This window comes from Camponotus vicinus, unplaced genomic scaffold (assembly GCF_025532165.1).
Source record: "Camponotus vicinus isolate PSW18456_S1 unplaced genomic scaffold, iyCamVici1.0 SCAF_1, whole genome shotgun sequence".
Taxonomy (NCBI): Eukaryota; Metazoa; Arthropoda; class Insecta; order Hymenoptera; family Formicidae; genus Camponotus; species Camponotus vicinus.
The window spans coordinates 19,058,257-19,080,307 of record NW_028141945.1 but is presented as its reverse complement, the minus strand read 5'-3'; the positions used below and the strand labels follow the sequence as shown (position 1 = coordinate 19,080,307).

The following is a 22,051-nucleotide window of genomic DNA, read 5'->3' as shown; positions in this document are numbered from 1 at the left end:
GTGTGTGTACGGGCGCACGCATGTGTGTATTAATAGTGGGTATGACCTCCTCGTGCGCGTATTACCTCATTCATACGATCAGGCATACTCTGTATTAGTCTTTTTATTTCATCCTGCGTAATTGCATCCCATGCATTTTGAAGAACTCTTTGAAGTTCTTGCAGTGACTGAGGTGCAGGTACGTGATTTCGTACTTTCTTGCCGAGATTGTCCCACAAATGCTCAATGGGATTTAAATCCGGACTACTTGCTGGCCAAACAAGTCGATTTATGCCAACTTCATCGAGGAAATCAAACACTCTTCTCGCAGTGTGTGATCGAGCATTGTCTTGCATAAACAAGAAGTTCTCTCCGATAAAGGGTGCATACGGAACAACATACGGAAGGAGTATGTCTTCCACGTATACATCTGCGTTCATGTTCCTGTCAAAAAAGTGCAAATCTGTATAAGCGTCCGCTGAAATACCTGCCCAAACCATCACAGAGCCTCCATTGTAGCTGTACCTTTCACTTACAGTACAATCTGCAAATCGTTCTCCACGACGACGATAAACTCGTTCTCGTCCATCTGGAGAATAGAGACAAAAACGAGATTCATCGCTAAAGAGTGCTTTGCCCCAGTCTGCGTAATTCCAGTCTCTATGCGCAACTGCAAAATTGAGTCGAGCTACGCGATGACGACCTGTAAGAAAAGGTACAGCCGCTGGCCTGCGCGAAAACAGATTTTGTTCCGCTAATCTTCTCCGAACGGTGTCAACGGATACATTGCAATTGTGGACATCCCTTAAATTGTTTCGAATTTGAACAGCTGTTCGATGTCTGTCTCTTAATGAATTTAAAACAATAAATCGGTCATCGTTTTCATTGGTACGTCGAGGGCGCCCAGAACCAGGCCTCCTCTTGAAAGAATTGGTGTCTAAGTACCTGGCATAAGCACGTTGCACAGTTGACACTGACAGATCAAGTGCCTCAGCAACGTATCTTCGACTTCTGCCATCTTCAATTAAAGCAACAACTTGAGCAGCTTTTTCTGGAGTTATCGTTGCCATAATCGAGAAGTAATTTCGAGAAGAAGTAATTAATTATGGTTTCAATAGATGAAGTCGCAAGGAGCAACGCGTCTAGAGAGCTAGCAAATCAATCGCATAACTTGTACTATAGTCTTTCAATGTTTTTTCCGTTTGAGACGTGCTTATGCCAGGTACATTGAAAGACTATAGTACAAGTTATGCGATTGATTTGCTAGCTCTCTAGACGCGTTGCTCCTTGCGACTTCATCTATTGAAACCATAATTAATTACTTCTTCTCGAAATTACTTCTCGATTATGGCAACGATAACTCCAGAAAAAGCTGCTCAAGTTGTTGCTTTAATTGAAGATGGCAGAAGTCGAAGATACGTTGCTGAGGCACTTGATCTGTCAGTGTCAACTGTGCAACGTGCTTATGCCAGGTACTTAGACACCAATTCTTTCAAGAGGAGGCCTGGTTCTGGGCGCCCTCGACGTACCAATGAAAACGATGACCGATTTATTGTTTTAAATTCATTAAGAGACAGACATCGAACAGCTGTTCAAATTCGAAACAATTTAAGGGATGTCCACAATTGCAATGTATCCGTTGACACCGTTCGGAGAAGATTAGCGGAACAAAATCTGTTTTCGCGCAGGCCAGCGGCTGTACCTTTTCTTACAGGTCGTCATCGCGTAGCTCGACTCAATTTTGCAGTTGCGCATAGAGACTGGAATTACGCAGACTGGGGCAAAGCACTCTTTAGCGATGAATCTCGTTTTTGTCTCTATTCTCCAGATGGACGAGAACGAGTTTATCGTCGTCGTGGAGAACGATTTGCAGATTGTACTGTAAGTGAAAGGTACAGCTACAATGGAGGCTCTGTGATGGTTTGGGCAGGTATTTCAGCGGACGCTTATACAGATTTGCACTTTTTTGACAGGAACATGAACGCAGATGTATACGTGGAAGACATACTCCTTCCGTATGTTGTTCCGTATGCACCCTTTATCGGAGAGAACTTCTTGTTTATGCAAGACAATGCTCGATCACACACTGCGAGAAGAGTGTTTGATTTCCTCGATGAAGTTGGCATAAATCGACTTGTTTGGCCAGCAAGTAGTCCGGATTTAAATCCCATTGAGCATTTGTGGGACAATCTCGGCAAGAAAGTACGAAATCACGTACCTGCACCTCAGTCACTGCAAGAACTTCAAAGAGTTCTTCAAAATGCATGGGATGCAATTACGCAGGATGAAATAAAAAGACTAATACAGAGTATGCCTGATCGTATGAATGAGGTAATACGCGCACGAGGAGGTCATACCCACTATTAATACACACATGCGTGCGCCCGTACACACACACACACACACACACACACACACACAAACACACACGCCACAAGGAGGGTTTGGAGTCTTTAAATACTGTGGAGCTGACGAACCACGGGGTCCTTATCCTTGTGGTATACAAACGAGCACACACACACACACACACACACACACACACACACACACGCCACAAGGAGGGTTTGGAGTCTTTAAATACTGTGGAGCTGACGAACCACGGGGTCCTTATCCTTGTGGTATACAAACGAGCACACACACACACACACACACACACACACGCCACAAGGAGAGTTTGGAGTCTTTAAATACTGTGGAGCTGACGAACCACGGGGTCCTTATCCTTGTGGTATACAAACGAGCACACACACACACACACACACACACACACACACACGCCACAAGGAGGGTTTGGAGTCTTTAAATACTGTGGAGCTGACGAACCACGGGGTCCTTATCCTTGTGGTATACAAACGAGCACACACACACACACCTAAATTAAATTGAAATTATGTGCAACCATTTTTTTTCAAAATAGCGGATAAATGAAAGCATACAAAACCGATAAATAAAGGTTCCCGCTTTGCTCCAGTGCGTGGCGTGAATCAGGTATCGCAGCCCAATGGGACGAAATGCATGTGAAAGTGTGGAGTATCACCTTTACAATGCTTTTTTACCGAGCTCGATACGATAATTATTCGCTGAGCTGCAAATTGAAGAAGAAAAAAGAGCGTTTTTAATTAAATTCGGAATAACTCAGCGAAAAATCATCGTATCGAGCTCGGTAAAAAAACATTTTAAAGATAACACTCCACACTTTCACGAGCATTTGGTCTCATTGGGCTGCGTTACCTGATTTACGCCGTGCACCGTCCCAAACTCGATCCTTTAATAATCAATTTTACATCCTTTCACTTCCTTATCCGCCATTTTGAAAACAATGGCTGAGCATAATTGCCACTTAAATATTCTTAAAGTGGACATTACAGCCTTCATTTTGTTTTTTTAAACATATTTTTATCATCATTATTTACCAAGTTATGATCATTTAAAATTTGATGAAATTTTCTCAAATTTTAGGTGTACCGCTTTTTTTGCGGGTGAGTGTATTTTTTGTTTCAATATAAATACAATTAAACACAATACAAAAAAAGCTTGTATTTCACATTGCTCTTTTTAAAATATGTATGTCTTTCTACTCTAGATAATACTGTCGGTAACATAACTATAAGTGTTGGTAATGTACTGATGCTTTTAGTTATGTTAAAATGAGGGCGCCTACCCGTCGGAGTTCGGCCGCGACTCCGGCATCCTCTTAATAAATACAATAACGATTTTCTTTTGATATTAAATCTCATACATTAAATAATATAAATTACATAATATGTATATGAGAACATTTGTATGTATGTACGAATGCAAATAAGTACTAATCTATGTGAGTGTAGGTCTACAAAGAAAGAGTGACATGTAAATAGAACATAACTGTATGTATCTTTTCTTCTCTTTTACAGGTGTAATATGTAGGTTTAAAATAAGATATTGGTACTCAATATTAATCTTAAATTTTCGTTATACTCTTAATAGATATATTTACTTTATTACATTACGACACACTAGAAATAAGAACGATTCTAACTTCGATATTTCTCTTTATGTTTTTCTTGTATGTATGCACAAAAGCTGTTAAAAGATTTTATTATTTGATTTCTATAATCTACGATAATACCAAAGAATTGTATTAATTCCAAAACTTTTATCTACTGTTAAACCTTACCAACTAACGATAATCTTATATGTATCATGCTGTATGGCGTCTAGCCAAAGCGTGCTTTTTGCTCAATAAAAAAAAAAAATAAATAAAAGCAGGCCATGACATCTCTCAGTCTTCTCTCTGATAGTACAAATAGTCGTATTATATAATTTTTAATTTTTTTTAAGAGAAGCATGCTTTTAAATTATTATATGACATATATCGAAACAAAACAATAATATATAACAATTTCTGAATTTTTATAACATATATAACACAAAAAATATAATAAAATTTAATTTAAAAAATGCTTTATTATTTAAAAATTAGTTGAATTTTGATAATATAAATTATTTTCATAGTATAATGTTTTTTTTATTTTAATTCGATAATTATTCTATTAATAAAGGTATAATCATAAATAATGGAATAATATATGTAACATTTATTGAAATTAAATAAAAAACTAAAATATATTTATATATTATAGAAATTAAAAAGAAATATCTTTTATACATGTAATACTAGTAAATGTTTTAATTCAATATGTGAAAATTATTTGTTAATTTATAGACAAATAATTTTTAAGATAATATACGTTGTTATAATGAAATTTAGGTAAAAACACAATTAAATTTTAAAAATTTATTATATTATTTTATTACATTATAGTAATTATTTGCATATATATTTAAAAAATAAACAAAACAACTCTCTTCTCTTTCTATAAATTTAATATTTAATATTTAATATTTTTCCTATTGTGCGCAGGACCGAAGGTTACACATGCTATTAAATATACTATAAAATACTCTATTCTAAAATTTTTTTAAAATTTTCTTTGTCATTTTCTTATTTAATCTTATAATTCTTATTTTTCTTATTTAATCACAAGAGTAATCTCGTCAATTTTTTAATACATTACGCTAACTCTCAAATTATAAACTATATTAGAAAATTTTACGTCTAATGGACCAGTCTCTTATAATCTATCTTTTCCAATTGCACCAAAGGTCGCAGCTGTTCAGCGAATATTCTCATATCCTCTGCTATGGCGTCCTGCCCACTGGGAGCCAATACACTTAGTTCGACTAAATAACTTTGCGATATCATTTCTGGCACACCTTCTGGCACTTTGCCTTGATTTACCTTGAAGATTTTTGACACCGTGATTTTCATTCGGCCTTTACGGAACATGTAACCACGAGTGACATATTCAAAATCCAGTTTGCAACCCAACTCAGTGAGAAATTCCACCACAGTGTTGCTAGTAGCAATATCAATGCTACTACGTACAACTGTTGGTCTAGATTTGTCACCCAGTTCAGGTTGGCCAATATATCGTAGTTGCCATGGCATGTCTGAGTGAATTGGGTCTAGAGCACGTCGAACTCGTAGTAGCAGAGGTTGTTCCTGTGGTGAGCCTCTAAAAATCAAATAAACTTTTACAAAGAAATTCAAAGAAATTGATGTGACTTTACTTCTCATATTTATATTCATTTATTTTGTTGGAATAAGATTAGAGAAAGAGAGAAAGAACAGAAGAAAAGAGGAGGGAGAATTATACCTTCGAATGCTAAAACACATCTCATGATCATAGAAGGGCTCTGGTCCAGTATCCACATTATCGCACAAACCACGAAGTCTGTGCAACAGTACTTCGACTGAGGTGTCCAATACTGATCCCTGCAGCAGATATTCTTGATTTGGGATGATGTTGGATTTTAGAGCAGCGCTCAAACTATCCATGGCAGTGCTGATTGGAGCAGTCATGCTGGTTTGTGTGAATTTCCACGAGCAGTAAAAACTCTTGGAGGATAAGTTGTTTTTCATGAAATAAGACATAATTAAGAGGGCTTTGGTAGGTAACATTCATAGTAATATTTGTAATATTTTTTATGATTTTTTGCATACATACCTTTTTTCTTTTTATATATTATTTATAATACACTCAAATTTTTCTATATAATTCTTGATAGATTGTGTTTCTTATATTTTTCGTGTAACCTTAATAAGTCCTTTTTCTTCTAATTTTTAAATTTCTGTTTTCCGTTGAGATATAACACGATAATCCCTCTACAGTCTTTTTTCTACACTTTCTGTTATTATTTCATATTTGTCATTCAATTATGTAAACTATGATATGGAGATCAAATTGTTTGTAACAAGGTGGAAAGATAATGGGTTTGTTCTTTTTAGCTGCACTGCTGCACTAGTGCAATAAATTAGAAAAAGACAAACATACTTTCTTTCACTCTAACTAATTGCACGAGTGCAGCAGTGCAGCTAAAAAGAACAGGCCCAATGTTTGGAAACAGAGAGAAGAATGAGAGGTGTCATGGCCCGCTTTTAGGTGATCCCTGAAAGCGATACGCTCTCTGTGGACCTTAAAAACGTGCACCTAAACTACGAAGCCAAGGTGCACGAATGTTCTCAGAGGGTAACATATAAGGTGCACAATTTTTGGTTCTATTCCGTGCTATGTGCACAAAATGTCGGTAGCACCAGTGCTGTATAGCAAGGTGCTTACAATATCAAATAAATTTTAATATAAATGAGAAATGACGAATTTGCGATCCTCTCACACTCTCTCTCTCTCTCTCTCTCTCTCTCTCTCTCTCTCTCTATATATATATATATATATATATATATATATATATATATATATATAATTTTTTTTTTGATATATGAATTTGCAATGAGCAGCGACATATTTTTTCTTAAGAACAATTATATGTTTTTTTTACATTAACTGATTCCTCTTACTATTCTATGCATAAAATTATTAAAGTAAAATAATCGAAAAATGAACATTTTATCAGATATTTTATAATTTATATAAAATTATGTCAACTTAAAGAATCAAATATCTCGTTAACTGTTCAATTTTTGACTATACTATCTTTATAACTTTTTACATGGAATATTGCGAAGAATCGATTTATATAAAAAAATTAGGATGGTTCCATTAAAAAATATGAAGATAATCTTGAAATTTCTAAAACGCTTCCACTTACGAAAACAATATTACTAGCATATCATGGTCCTTTTAATCGTACAATTTTCGTAATTACAATTTTTTCATATCTGTAAAAATAGCGTTGATATTTCAAGTGAGCAAAGTTTTATATACATATATGTGTGTGTGTGTGTGTGTGTGTGTGTGTGTGTGTGTGCGTGTATAGCGTATACGAGTTATGTGAGCAAGCGAGAAGGTAATAAGAGAGAGCGAAATGGCAATAAGAGCGAACGAGATAGCAATAGCACGAGCAACGAAGACTTGGAAATAGAGTCTTTCTTGCAGCCTGGCATACTATTTCTCTCTCGCTCGCTCCTATTACTATCTCGCTCGCTTCTGTTATTGTTTCACTCGCTCTTACGTACTCATATACTGTCATGCTCATCTCGTTATCAAATCTGCCGCTGGCAAGCGGCCGATGACAAATTATGACAAATAAATAAGTTAATTATTTTAAGATATATTTATAAGGGTATAGAAGTAATTTTAATGGAATAATGAAAATTTTGCGATTAAAATAACAAACATGGTATCAATCGGATAAACGTAGTTAAATATATAATCAAAATTTTTATTATCAGACCAATTAAAAATTATCCGATTTACGTCGTGTTTGATATCATTTTAATCGCAAAAATCTCAATAATTCATTAAAATTACTTTCAAATGGATAAAATAAAAATTAGGAGCTTCAGTTTTTATTTTATAAGATGTTTACATTCGCGAGGAAGCCGAGTCCGCTTATCTTTACGACCTGTCAAGTGCGAGAGCGACAGCGAAACCGCGAGTCGAGAGCGAGCGAGATGACCTATCATCAAAGAATTCCGAAGTCTCTTACAATCGGCTTCTTCACTTCCTCTATCCATTCGCAATTTACGAGATTATAAAGTAAAAACTGAAACTTTTATTTTTTATTTTATCGATATGAAAGTAATTTTAATGAATTATTGAGATTTTTGCGATTAAAATGATATCAAACACGACGTAAATCGGATAATTTTTAATTAGTCTGATAATAAACATTTTGATTATATATATTTAAATACATTTATCCGATTGATACCGTGTTTGATGTTATTTTAATCGCAAAATTTTCATTATTCCATTAAAATTACTCGCATACCCTTATAAATATATCTTAAAATGATTAACTTATTTATTTGTCACAATTTGCCATCGGCCGCTTGCCAGCGGCAGGCTTGATAACGAGATGAACATGACAGTATATGAGTACGTAAGAGCGAGTGAAACAATAACAGAAGCGAGCGAGATAGTAATAGGAGCGAGCGAGATAGTAATAGGAGCGAGCAAGATAGAAATAGTACGAGCAACGAGGACTCGAGCTCGAGAATCGGATTTTTCTTGCGCGCTATTATTTTCCTCTCGCTCGCTCCTATTACTGTCTCGCTCGCTCCTATTATTGTCTCGCTCGTTCTTGTTGCTGTTTCGCTCGCTCTCGATTCTTGGGTCCGCTTATCATTCCGGGCTATCTATCACGACTGCCAAGTGTGACAGAGAAAGCAAGACCATGAGTAGAGAGCGAGCGAGATGACCTATCATCAAAGAGTTCCGAAGTCTCTTACAATCGGTTTCTTCGCTTCCTCTATCCATTCGCAATTCACGAAAATGTAAACATCTTATAAAATAAAAATTGAAACTTTTATTTTTAATTTCATCGGTTTGAAAGTAATTTTAATGAATTAAAGAGATTTTTGCGATTAAAATGATATCAAACACGACGTAAATCGGGTAATTTTTAATTAGTCTGATAATAAAAATTTTATAATTATATTTAACTAAATTTATGCGATTTATATCGTGTTTGATATTATTTTAATCTCAAAATTCTCATTATTCCATTAAAATTACTTTCAAATGAATAAAAAATGCATTTAATTTTTTGACATATATTCGTGAATATTATAAATGAAGTCTCCTGTAAGAAACTTCGGAATCTGCGACATCGGGAATTTTTTCATTATTTATAATAATATACGACTTTAAATTGCCATAAAATAAAAACTAAAGCTTTGATATTTTATTTGATCTTTTTGATTAAAAGGGATTAATGAAATTTTTGAAATTGAAAATTCTTCTAATAAAATATTGAGTTTAATGTGATTTCAATCGTAAAAATCAAATTAATTCTAAAGTTATGTTCAGTAAGATAAATTAAGTAAAGTACAATGCAACATTTTATACAATGTAGTCTTATTTTCAAAATTATAGTTTAAATTAGACACTATTAATTTATTAAAATAAAACTATAATTATGAGAAATTAAGAGTTTTATTATATACATGTACACATTGATTTTTACGATTGAAATCACATTAAACCCAATATTTTATTAGAATAATTTTCAATTTTAAAAATTTCATTAATCCCTTTTAATCAAAAAGATCAAATAAAATATCAAAGCTTTAGTTTTTATTTTATGGCAATTTAAAGTCGTGTATTATTATAAATAATGAAAAAATTCCCGATGTCGCAGATTCCGAAGTTTCTTACATGAGACTTCATTTATAATATTCACGAATATATGTCAAAAAATTAAATGCATTTTTTATTCATTTGAAAGTAATTTTAATTGAATAATGAGAATTTTAAGATTAAAATAATATCAAACACGATATAAATCGCATAAATTTAATAATTAAATATAATTATAAAATATAATTATAAAATTTTTATTATCAGACTAATTAAAAATTACCCGATTTACGTCGTGTTTGATATCATTTTAATCGCAAAAATCTCTTTAATTCATTAAAATTACTTTCAAACCGATGAAATTAAAAATAAAAGTTTCAATTTTTATTTTATAAGATGTTTACATTTTCGTGAATTGCGAATGGAGAGGAAGCGAAGAAACCGATTGTAAGAGACTTCGGAACTCTTTGATGATAGGTCATCTCGCTCGCTCTCTACTCATGGTCTTACTTTCTCTGTCACACTTGACAATCGTGATAGACAGCTCGGAAAGATAAGCGGACCCAAGAATCGAGAGCGAGCGAAACAGTAACAAGAACGAGCGAGACAATAATAGGAGTGAGCGAGACAGTAATAGGAGTGAGCGAGACAGTAATAGGAGCGAACGAGACAGTAATAGATGCGAGCGAGAGGAAAATAATAGCGCGCAAGAAAAATCTGATTCTCGAGCTCGAGTCCTCGTTGCTCGTGCTATTTCTATCTCGTTCGCTCTTATTTCACTCGTCCTTCTCGCTTCCTCACGTAACTCTCGCATCGCTTTTATGCATATATACGTACATACATACGTACATACCACACATACCCCCATCCACATATATATATATATATATATATATATATATATATATATATATATATATATATATACACACATACATCTTTATTATTTAGAACTTTTATTCTTAAGAAATGTGTACGCGTTTTACATTAAAAATAATATCAAACTTTCTCTCTGTAAATATATAAATTATTTATTAATAGCCTAATAAAATATCTTATTTTCAAGTGTTGTAATCATATAATGAATAAATTTCTATATATATATATATATATATGAGAGAGAGAGAGAGAGTCATACAAAATTCATTAAAAATTTATTTAATATACGTAAGCGTCTTGCTATACAGCACTGGTGCTACCGTCATTTTGTGCACATAGCACGGAACAGAACCAGAAATTGTGCACCTTATATGTTACCCTCTGAGAACATTCGTGCACCTTGGCTTCGTAGTTTAGGTGCACGTTTTTAAGGTCCACAGAGGGCGTATCGCTTTCAGGGATCACCTAAAAGCGGGCCATGACACCTCTCATTCTTCTCTCTGTTTGGAAACGAGGTGAGGTAAGGTAAGGTTGAGTTAATTCAGAGAGAGAGAGAGAGATAAACTTGGAGTCCTAAGTTACATTGGATTTATTTACTTATTTTCAATATTTGTAATAAAAGACTAGAGTATAATAGTTAAACAAAATATCAACTATTAAATATTCTTAAATTTATTTTAATAAAATTATACTTTGCAAAAAGAGAAAATCATATTATAATTTTGAGTAAGACTTATCTTTATGTCCTGCATTTTTAATATTTTATTTCAATTTAATACATTTTCTATAAGATTTTAAATTACATACATTAGGTATTTTGTTAGTTCTTGAAGTAAATTTAGTCTGGCTAGCATGTTTTTATATGTCAACCAGAAGTAAAACAACTTTTTAATATATACAAAAAAGAATAGATTCACAGTCTTTATAGTAATTATAGTAATATCCTTAACAATTGCACATATTGCAAGAAGTTGAAGAGCTTTATAAGATATAAACATAAATATATAAAAAAATACAAGATCTCATTTATCTCTTTCAATAAATTTCACTCAGAGATTTTTTCATTGGCACGATCCTAGTCCTCATTAAAATGAAGTTCAATGACGATGAATTGATCCAAAAAACCGATTTGTATAAGAATTGACAGTCACTTCTCATAGAAACTTACTAGAAGCAAGAAATTTCACAAAACTAACTACATTAGATTCACTAGCGTTTAATAATGGCAATTATTATTGTATCTGTTGAAATGCTTCTGAATTTTGGATTATATACTTGATATATTTCGCCACTGCTATAAAATATTACCTAAGGACACGCTCTATAGTCGCATATTATAACAAAGTATATTATCATTACATCGCAATATCGATAGCGATACTAAACTAATTATGGAAAAGTCGACAGTCTCTTGTATTTCTTAAATCTTATTTCTGTTCTTCTTTCAGCTGCACTTCCTACACGTTTATTTGCAAATCTGCAATTCTATCTTTCCGCATTATTTCCAACATTATAATTCCTCTTTAAATGTTAAAAACATGATAGAGCGTGGCTAAAAAAAGAACGGACTGACGCGCAATTATGTAATTCTTATCGATTGCCTATCACCTCGAAAATTTATTCCTAGCTAGGACAAACGCTGCTAATGCGCTCGTAGAAAAGCAGGTACGGGCTAGCAAGCAGCACCTGCGTCAGGGACACGCTCTCGACGACGATGTCGGACGTGTACAGCCATTGATCCATTTTATTTCCGCGTCTAAAGCAAACAAAGTGACCGGAATCCACTGGACCGCGGTGTTCGATCACCGCGCATAATCGATATTTATGTTTACCCTGTATCATTGTAAAACTGCTATCGAGAAACTTCACCGCATCACCCTATAAATATATAAATAAATTAATTGGATTGTGTATCTCACCAAAAATTTAGGATAGAGATTATACTTATAAATTAACTGCAATTTTTAACTTTTTAAATTATAAATTTCGTATGAAATGAAATTAATAAATTATATGTATTAATTTATAATTTGATAAATTAAATGTTTAACGATTATAATCAATAAAATTATTTTATACTTTTCAACTTTTTAATTGTAATAGATTCAAAGAAATACTCTTATTTAATTTATTATAGATTATAAAATTCACCTGCGCGTTTCTCTTTTTCGTCTCTGTGCAAACATAAGTGTAAGGATCTAGCACCAGAAGTTCGGGAAACGTAATGTGATCGTCCCTTTTAATTAGCACACCCGAGGGACTCCATGTTGTCCTCGGGATGTGCAAACATAAGCACTTGGGCAATTTTCCGAGAGTGAGGGTCTTGACAGCAGGACAGCGCAACGAACATCCATCACATTGCACGTCACGTATCATTTCGCTATCCACAAAACGCGACAGCAACCATTCCAAAGTATGATATTGTCGTAGAATGCTGAATGGCGGTAACGGTAACGATAAAGTCTCGAGCTTGTCGTAACGTACTGAAGACTACAAAGGAAAAAAATAAATTAGACTGATATTAAATTTAATACATGTTATATTGACAAATGTTTGATTCCATAATTGAAATTTGAGGTAAGTATTGCGTGAAAATTATTTTCAGAAAAATTAATTGCGAGAACAATTAGTGTTATCTTTCACTTTTGTGTTAATACCTTCCAGAAACAGCCGTTGCACTGAATTTGGCTAGTGATTAGACCCGAGAACGGATGCGTCTCTATCGAGACTGACGGAATGTTGATAAAGGGCATAGTGCATAGAGATTTCCATGACCTGAAGGGACTTTTGCAATCGCCATTGCTTTGAATACTTCGCGACAGCAATTCCGAGGATCTAGCGAGGATCATACCAGGTTTATACCCGATACTTGGAGACATACTAGATATGGATGACGTCGAGGTCATCATTTGATTGTTGCAGTTCTTATCGAAACCCTTTGGAGTATCTGTACCATTTTTCACTGATGCAATGTCGTTGCAAGATGCGCTTCTGAGATTCAGAACCTGAGCTTCAGGACTGTCAGTCACTTTTCTCATATTTAACTCTGTATTCGGACTTGGCGGCAACGCGTCAGATAAAGAGCCTATCTGAAAGCGCAACAATTAATGATTAGTCATCGTATAATCAAGTAAGAACTTTCTATCAATTAATTACAAAAGTCTTGGAGAGACAAAAAAACTTTTTTGCATCTTTAATTAATTTAATTATTGTCAAACAAATTATATTGTAGATTGTGTTGAATGATTTTAGTCACATACTCTATTTGCAGGCTGCATTTCAGCATCTAACGCGCTAAGGACTACATGAAATAGCTCATGAACATCTTGATGACCAGGTCCAAAATTCCACAATGAACCGATGGAAGAAATGATTTCAACAGGTGTCACATCACCGTACAAGTCCTCCGCAAAACCATTAATCTCTGTAAGATGTATGCAAATCAATACAAAAGATAGAAATAGAGAGAAATAACAGTAATATATAAGTAATTTGTCAAAGTTTGATATGTAAAAGATGCTTCTTAAGGTTAAAGATCTTGAAGCTATCACAAAATAAAGAATAATTTTGAGAAAATTAGAAGAGCTTGCAATAGACAATAGAGAATTTGATATATTTAGGAATTGAATATTATGATTTTATCATCTCAAAATCTCATACTCTTGAGGATAGACAATAGTGTATCGGCAAAGTTTCTTTTCTTCTCCTGCTCTCTTTGAAGCCAGAGAATAAATGTAGGACAAGCAGCCAGGGCTTGCAAGAGAGAATTCAGGAAACATGTATATCCCAAATTATTGATCCCGACAACTTGGCCTAGAGAAAAATAAGATCATAAGTATCAAAATGTCTCTGTTAAAAAAACTTATAATTATATGAAATGAATTACATAAGAAATATTAAAAAATTGAATAAACCAAAAACAATAATAATCAAATATGAAAATAAGTAAATCTCGTACAAGATCTAGAAAGAAGAAATTTTCTGTATTTCTGACAAGCTGCAGCAAAAGATATCATTGACAATGTCTGTCCATTATTATTCTCATAATAGTTTTATTATTGAAAATGGAAAACACGAGCAACAACGAGAAACTAGAGACAAAGAAACGTCAAGAAACGAGTTTGACAGATGCTTCTACTCGATGGAATTGAGGGGTAAGGTCCTAACCTTTTTTTCTGGGTTTGGGCGAGGGGCCCCACAGGACAAACAGGCCGACGGCGATGGCGAAGCCCACGCCGGCAAACATCGCGATCCTCTCTACGTCCATCATACGTATTAAATATCGCTTATCCAGACGAAAAATCTTCCAGATGGAGCGATGCTCTAACCTACGTGCATCCCAGTTTTCCTAATTTCCTCTTTCGCTATTTGTTCGATCATACTTTCCAGGACGATAAACACTCCATCCGAGATTCTGACAGGTGTAAAAGCTCGTGTGAGTAAAATTTAACCTCGACGATAAATTTCTACGACGTTACTTCTTCCTTCACGTCGCTCCACTCGAGTATATATGTGAATGATCGAACGCGAGCGATTTGTAAGGTATCCCCGAATGACAAATGTAATGTGACAGGTGGAAAAAAACGAATGCGAAAAAAAGAAGATGAATATTAATTAAATTTGAAAGGAGCGAACACGCGCGTTTTTTATTAACAAATGTCACCTGTCAAGAAAGTATGCGCGATTGCAACGAGACTGAAAAATGCATAAAACGCATTCGTATTTGCAATATCCGGAAGTGAGTAGAATTTTTTTTCTCTCTCGCAATCGGCTGTATTATATTTCTCTCTCTCTCTCTCTCTCTTTCTTTCTCTCTCTCTTTTTCTTTCTCTTATAAATATAAATAACTAAACTGTTATTTATAGATTTAAATTCATGTAACATTCGAACCCAGCAAGCACCAAATAATAGTTATGTAATTGTTAGTTGTAACAGAGAGAAGAATGAGAGGTGTCATGGCCCGCTTTTAGGTGATCCCTGAAAGCGATACGCCCTCTGTGGACCTTAAAAACGTGCACCTAAACTACGAAGCCAAGGTGCACGAATGTTCTCAGAGGGTAACATATAAGGTGCACAATTTCTGGTTCTGTTCCGTGCTATGTGCACAAAATGACGGTAGCACCAGTGCTGTATAGCAAGACGCTTACGTATATTAAATAAATTTTTAATGAATTTTGTATGACTCTCTCTCTCTCTCTCATATATATATATATATAGAAATTTATTCATTATATGATTACAACACTTGAAAATAAGATATTTTATTAGGCTATTAATAAATAATTTATATATTTACAGAGAGAAAGTTTGATATTATTTTTAATGTAAAACGCGTACACATTTCTTAAGAATAAAAGTTCTAAATAATAAAGATGTATGTGTGTATATATATATATATATATATATATATATATATATATATATATATGTGGATGGGGGTATGTGTGGTATGTACGTATGTATGTACGTATATATGCATAAAAGCGATGCGAGAGTTACGTGAGGAAGCGAGAAGGACGAGTGAAATAAGAGCGAACGAGATAGAAATAGCACGAGCAACGAGGACTCGAGCTCGAGAATCAGATTTTTCTTGCGCGCTATTATTTTCCTCTCGCTCGCATCTATTACTGTCTCGTTCGCTCCTATTACTGTCTCGCTCACTCCTATTACTGTCTCGCTCACTCCTATTATTGTCTCGCTCGTTCTTGTTACTGTTTCGCTCGCTCTCGATTCTTGGGTCCGCTTATCTTTCCGAGCTGTCTATCACGATTGTCAAGTGTGACAGAGAAAGTAAGACCATGAGTAGAGAGCGAGCGAGATGACCTATCATCAAAGAGTTCCGAAGTCTCTTACAATCGGTTTCTTCGCTTCCTCTCCATTCGCAATTCACGAAAATGTAAACATCTTATAAAATAAAAATTGAAACTTTTATTTTTAATTTCATCGGTTTGAAAGTAATTTTAATGAATTAAAGAGATTTTTGCGATTAAAATGATATCAAACACGACGTAAATCGGGTAATTTTTAATTAGTCTGATAATAAAAATTTTATAATTATATTTTATAATTATATTTAATTATTAAATTTATGCGATTTATATCGTGTTTGATATTATTTTAATCTTAAAATTCTCATTATTCAATTAAAATTACTTTCAAATGAATAAAAAATGCATTTAATTTTTTGACATATATTCGTGAATATTATAAATGAAGTCTCATGTAAGAAACTTCGGAATCTGCGACATCGGGAATTTTTTCATTATTTATAATAATACACGACTTTAAATTGCCATAAAATAAAAACTAAAGCTTTGATATTTTATTTGATCTTTTTGATTAAAAGGGATTAATGAAATTTTTAAAATTGAAAATTATTCTAATAAAATATTGGGTTTAATGTGATTTCAATCGTAAAAATCAATGTGTACATGTATATAATAAAACTCTTAATTTCTCATAATTATAGTTTTATTTTAATAAATTAATAGTGTCTAATTTAAACTATAATTTTGAAAATAAGACTACATTGTATAAAATGTTGCATTGTACTTTACTTAATTTATCTTACTGAACATAACTTTAGAATTAATTTGATTTTTACGATTGAAATCACATTAAACTCAATATTTTATTAGAAGAATTTTCAATTTCAAAAATTTCATTAATCCCTTTTAATCAAAAAGATCAAATAAAATATCAAAGCTTTAGTTTTTATTTTATGGCAATTTAAAGTCGTATATTATTATAAATAATGAAAAAATTCCCGATGTCGCAGATTCCGAAGTTTCTTACAGGAGACTTCATTTATAATATTCACGAATATATGTCAAAAAATTAAATGCATTTTTTATTCATTTGAAAGTAATTTTAATGGAATAATGAGAATTTTGAGATTAAAATAATATCAAACACGATATAAATCGCATAAATTTAGTTAAATATAATTATAAAATTTTTATTATCAGACTAATTAAAAATTACCCGATTTACGTCGTGTTTGATATCATTTTAATCGCAAAAATCTCTTTAATTCATTAAAATTACTTTCAAACCGATGAAATTAAAAATAAAAGTTTCAATTTTTATTTTATAAGATGTTTACATTTTCGTGAATTGCGAATGGATAGAGGAAGCGAAGAAACCGATTGTAAGAGACTTCGGAACTCTTTGATGATAGGTCATCTCGCTCGCTCTCTACTCATGGTCTTGCTTTCTCTGTCACACTTGGCAGTCGTGATAGATAGCCCGGAATGATAAGCGGACCCAAGAATCGAGAGCGAGCGAAACAGCAACAAGAACGAGCGAGACAATAATAGGAGCGAGCGAGACAGTAATAGGAGCGAGCGAGAGGAAAATAATAGCGCGCAAGAAAAATCCGATTCTCGAGCTCGAGTCCTCGTTGCTCGTACTATTTCTATCTTGCTCGCTCCTATTACTATCTCGCTCGCTCCTATTACTATCTCGCTCGCTTCTGTTATTGTTTCACTCGCTCTTACGTACTCATATACTGTCATGTTCATCTCGTTATCAAGCCTGCCGCTGGCAAGCGGCCGATGGCAAATTGTGACAAATAAATAAGTTAATCATTTTAAGATATATTTATAAGGGTATGCGAGTAATTTTAATGGAATAATGAAAATTTTGCGATTAAAATAACATCAAACACGGTATCAATCGGATAAATGTATTTAAATATATATAATCAAAATGTTTATTATCAGACTAATTAAAAATTATCCGATTTACGTCGTGTTTGATATCATTTTAATCGCAAAAATCTCAATAATTCATTAAAATTACTTTCATATCGATAAAATAAAAAATAAAAGTTTCAGTTTTTACTTTATAATCTCGTAAATTGCGAATGGATAGAGGAAGTGAAGAAGCCGATTGTAAGAGACTTCGGAATTCTTTGATGATAGGTCATCTCGCTCGCTCTCGACTCGCGGTTTCGCTGTCGCTCTCGCACTTGACAGGTCGTAAAGATAAGCGGACTCGGCTTCCTCGCGAATGTAAACATCTTATAAAATAAAAACTGAAGCTCCTAATTTTTATTTTATCCATTTGAAAGTAATTTTAATGAATTATTGAGATTTTTGCGATTAAAATGATATCAAACACGACGTAAATCGGATAATTTTTAATTGGTCTGATAATAAAAATTTTGATTATATATTTAACTACGTTTATCCGATTGATACCATGTTTGTTATTTTAATCGCAAAATTTTCATTATTCCATTAAAATTACTTCTATACCCTTATAAATATATCTTAAAATAATTAACTTATTTATTTGTCATAATTTGTCATCGGCCGCTTGCCAGCGGCAGATTTGATAACGAGATGAGCATGACAGTATATGAGTACGTAAGAGCGAGTGAAACAATAACAGAAGCGAGCGAGATAGTAATAGGAGCGAGCGAGAGAGAAATAGTATGCCAGGCTGCAAGAAAGACTCTATTTCCAAGTCTTCGTTGCTCGTGCTATTGCTATCTCGTTCGCTCTTATTGCCATTTCGCTCTCTCTTATTACCTTCTCGCTTGCTCACATAACTCGTATACGCTATACACGCACACACACACACACACACACACACACACACACACACACACACACACACACACACACACACATATATGTATATAAAACTTTGCTCACTTGAAATATCAACGCTATTTTTACAGATATGAAAAAATTGTAATTACGAAAATTGTACGATTAAAAGGACCATGATATGCTAGTAATATTGTTTTCGTAAGTGGAAGCGTTTTAGAAATTTCAAGATTATCTTCATATTTTTTAATGGAACCATCCTAATTTTTTTATATAAATCGATTCTTCGCAATATTCCATGTAAAAAGTTATAAAGATAGTATAGTCAAAAATTGAACAGTTAACGAGATATTTGATTCTTTAAGTTGACATAATTTTATATAAATTATAAAATATCTGATAAAATGTTCATTTTTCGATTATTTTACTTTAATAATTTTATGCATAGAATAGTAAGAGGAATCAGTTAATGTAAAAAAAACATATAATTGTTCTTAAGAAAAAATATGTCGCTGCTCATTGCAAATTCATATATCAAAAAAAAAATTATATATATATATATATATATATATATATATAGAGAGAGAGAGAGAGAGAGAGTGTGAGAGGATCGCAAATTCGTCATTTCTCATTTATATTAAAATTTATTTGATATTGTAAGCACCTTGCTATACAGCACTGGTGCTACCGACATTTTGTGCACATAGCACGGAATAGAACCAAAAATTGTGCACCTTATATGTTACCCTCTGAGAACATTCGTGCACCTTGGCTTCGTAGTTTAGGTGCACGTTTTTAAGGTCCACAGAGAGCGTATCGCTTTCAGGGATCACCTAAAAGCGGGCCATGACACCTCTCATTCTTCTCTCTGGTTGTAATTTCCCACTCAACAATATAACTAACATGTTATGTAACTGTTATATAACATGTAACAGTTATATTGTTGAGTGGGAAATTATAACTAACAATTATATAACTGTTATTTGGTGTTTACTGGGTATACTTATTTTTAAAAAAAAGTCAAAAACGCCATTTTATGCTTCGTTTTTTATAGCTTTCTGTTGCAACTTGAATTAATTATAAATATTGTACTAATATAATAAATATGTCGCTCATTTTGCTCAGTTTGCATCGTGAAATTTGAAGATATTTTTGCAATTTTTCCTCATTAATTCCTCTTTTCGAAAATTATCGTCACATAAATTCTTACTTTTGCTATCAATCTTTCGTATCTCGTGCGTTTTTGACTGAAAGAAGATTAATGAGATGTTAATTTTTTTGCTCCAAAAAACTTGCTTCTATTCGATATATGCTTCCAATCATGAAATTCAAATTATTTCATCTTTTTAAATATGTGATGTGCCTAAAATTATGTATACAAATAAATTTGATTTTTGTAGAAAAATTGCACATATAAATTTAGATTGTATTTAAAAAGATGTTTATAAAAAATAATTTATATATAATTTTTCAATCTTTTTTTTCTTTTTTAAAAAGAATCTATGTTCTAGGCAATTGCAGTGTAAATTTATACGTATAAATTATGATATGATCTAATAGTTTTTTTTCTAATAGCGTTTACTATATCAAATATACGAGATTATATGTGCTCTTATACGTGGCGATCGTAGCATAAGTAATTGTGTCAGATTCTTACATATCAAAGATCCGAGTTCGAATACGGCTAAATTCTAATTCCACTTCCTGTAATTCGATCACCACGTTGTCCCCCAGATAACACAGGACATCCTATGGACGTTTATTTTATGTCCATTTTACGTCCGCACGTCCATGGACATGAAATGGACGTCCATAGTACATCTGATTCCAGACATCCGTTAACGGCCAATATTTGGACGTCCATATAAGATGTCCGGTCTTGGACATCAAAGTTTCGCGCGAGCACACAAGAACGTTAATTCGTTCGTTTACCGCTACGCGACGGGCGATGCGCTATCTTTCTCGTACTTAAGTTTTAGTTATGAGAATTATATAAAGTTTGCTAACAGGGTAACAAATACGATTAAAAATATACTGTTCAATTTAATTTCTGATCTCATTGCAGGAGTTTCAGATATTAAATTGACTTTATAAATCGGACAAGTAAATGTCCGGCGAATAAACGAAAATAATCCATTACCTATTTAAACTTGTTTATTGCACTTTACATTTTAAATTACCTATTTAAAATGCAATAAGCAAATTTAAATATAAACGAAATTTTTATATGAAATTTTTATGTAAAATTTTATATAAAATAGATAAATTATATTATTTAATTATATTATTTAATTTTGTTGGGTCAAATGTTTTATATGTTATAAAAGCTGCATAATGCGATCTATTTATATATAATAAAAAATAATTTTATATACAGGGTGACCCATTTTAACTTAGGCAGCCAAATAACTCGAAAAATAAGCAAGATAGAGAAAAATGTTTTAGACAAAAGTTGTATGGTTTCGAGGGGGCCATAAGATGGTATCATTGGTTTGACCTTGAAGAGTCATTTGAAGGTCACGTGAAGGTCACTTCAATTTTTTTAAATGGAACATCCTATATATTTTTGTACATTCTTGTAGCTCATCTCGAGAGCTTTCCAAAACACTATAATTAAGTACATTTTCGTTAAGTACTTTTTGAGTTATGAGGCTTGAAATAATTTCTTAATTTTACATAAACCGTAAAATATCTTGTAAAATATTCATTTTTCGATTACCTTACCTTAATAGTTTTATGTACAAAATAATGAGAGGAATCAATTGGTGTAAAGAAAACACATAGTTGTTTCGAAGAAAAAATATGTAATTTGCAATTAACAATTCCATATTTTTTCTTAAAAACAACTATGTGTTTTCTTTACATCAATTGATTCCTCTCATTATTTTGTACATAAAAGTATTAAGGTAAGATAATCGAAAAATGAATATTTTACAAGATATTTTACGGTTTATGTAAAATTAAGAAATTATTTCAAGCATCATAACTCAAAAAGTACTTAACGGAAAGGTACTTAATTATAGTGTTTTGGAAAGCTCTCGAAATAAGCTA

The 22,051-nt window shown here is 32.8% G+C and overlaps 2 protein-coding genes and 1 long non-coding RNA gene across 5 annotated transcripts in view; 1 reads left to right on the top strand and 2 right to left on the bottom strand.

The window, feature by feature from the left end:
* Positions 1-4,741: 4,741 nt before the first annotated feature.
* On the bottom strand, positions 4,742-6,329 carry Med18 (mediator complex subunit 18). 3 transcript variants are annotated; one of them, XM_083078031.1, is made up of 3 exons: positions 6,030-6,329; positions 5,679-5,920; positions 4,742-5,537 (listed from the first exon to the last, which is right to left on the bottom strand). In XM_083078031.1, exons 2-3 carry the CDS (start codon positions 5,882-5,884, stop codon positions 5,078-5,080), a joined length of 666 nt encoding a protein of 221 aa, XP_082934157.1. In that variant the 5' UTR covers positions 5,885-5,920; positions 6,030-6,329; the 3' UTR covers positions 4,742-5,077. The 3 variants fall into 3 exon arrangements, with proteins under 3 accessions (XP_082934157.1, XP_082934158.1, XP_082934155.1); XM_083078032.1 differs by lacking the exon at positions 6,030-6,329 and having other exon boundaries at positions 4,742-5,177; positions 5,261-5,537; positions 5,679-6,021; XM_083078029.1 differs by lacking the exon at positions 6,030-6,329 and having other exon boundaries at positions 5,679-6,018.
* Positions 6,330-10,705: 4,376 nt separating this feature from the next.
* Positions 10,706-15,357, bottom strand: Usp30 (ubiquitin specific protease 30). Its single transcript, XM_083078045.1, has 6 exons — positions 14,610-15,357; positions 14,103-14,255; positions 13,703-13,866; positions 13,100-13,531; positions 12,594-12,932; positions 10,706-12,320 (listed from the first exon to the last, which is right to left on the bottom strand). The coding sequence occupies exons 1-6, from the start codon at positions 14,710-14,712 to the stop codon at positions 12,066-12,068; spliced, it is 1,446 nt and encodes a 481-aa protein (XP_082934171.1). The 5' UTR covers positions 14,713-15,357; the 3' UTR covers positions 10,706-12,065.
* LOC145959312 (uncharacterized) overlaps positions 14,430-22,051 on the top strand; it is a 30,618-nt gene continuing 22,996 nt past the window's right edge. The window contains exon 1 of the long non-coding RNA XR_014434976.1: positions 14,430-15,180. This is a non-coding gene — a long non-coding RNA (uncharacterized LOC145959312). The remainder of the gene's footprint in view (positions 15,181-22,051) is intronic.

Bases quoted from the DNA above. Each gene is read 5' to 3' on its own strand.
- Med18 (XM_083078029.1), bottom strand. From the start codon at position 5,983: ATGTTACCTACCAAAGCCCTCTTAATTATGTCTTATTTCATGAAAAAC. The intron at 5,538-5,678 runs GTATAATTCTCC...TTTGATTTTTAG, and splicing joins ATGTGTTTTAGCATTCGAAG to AGGCTCACCACAGGAACAAC.
- Usp30 (XM_083078045.1), bottom strand. From the start codon at position 14,712: ATGATGGACGTAGAGAGGATCGCGATGTTTGCCGGCGTGGGCTTCGCC. The intron at 14,256-14,609 runs GTTAGGACCTTA...ATTTTTCTCTAG, and splicing joins GCCCAAACCCAGAAAAAAAG to GCCAAGTTGTCGGGATCAAT. The intron at 12,321-12,593 runs GTGAATTTTATA...ATATATTTATAG, and splicing joins CGAAAAAGAGAAACGCGCAG to GGTGATGCGGTGAAGTTTCT.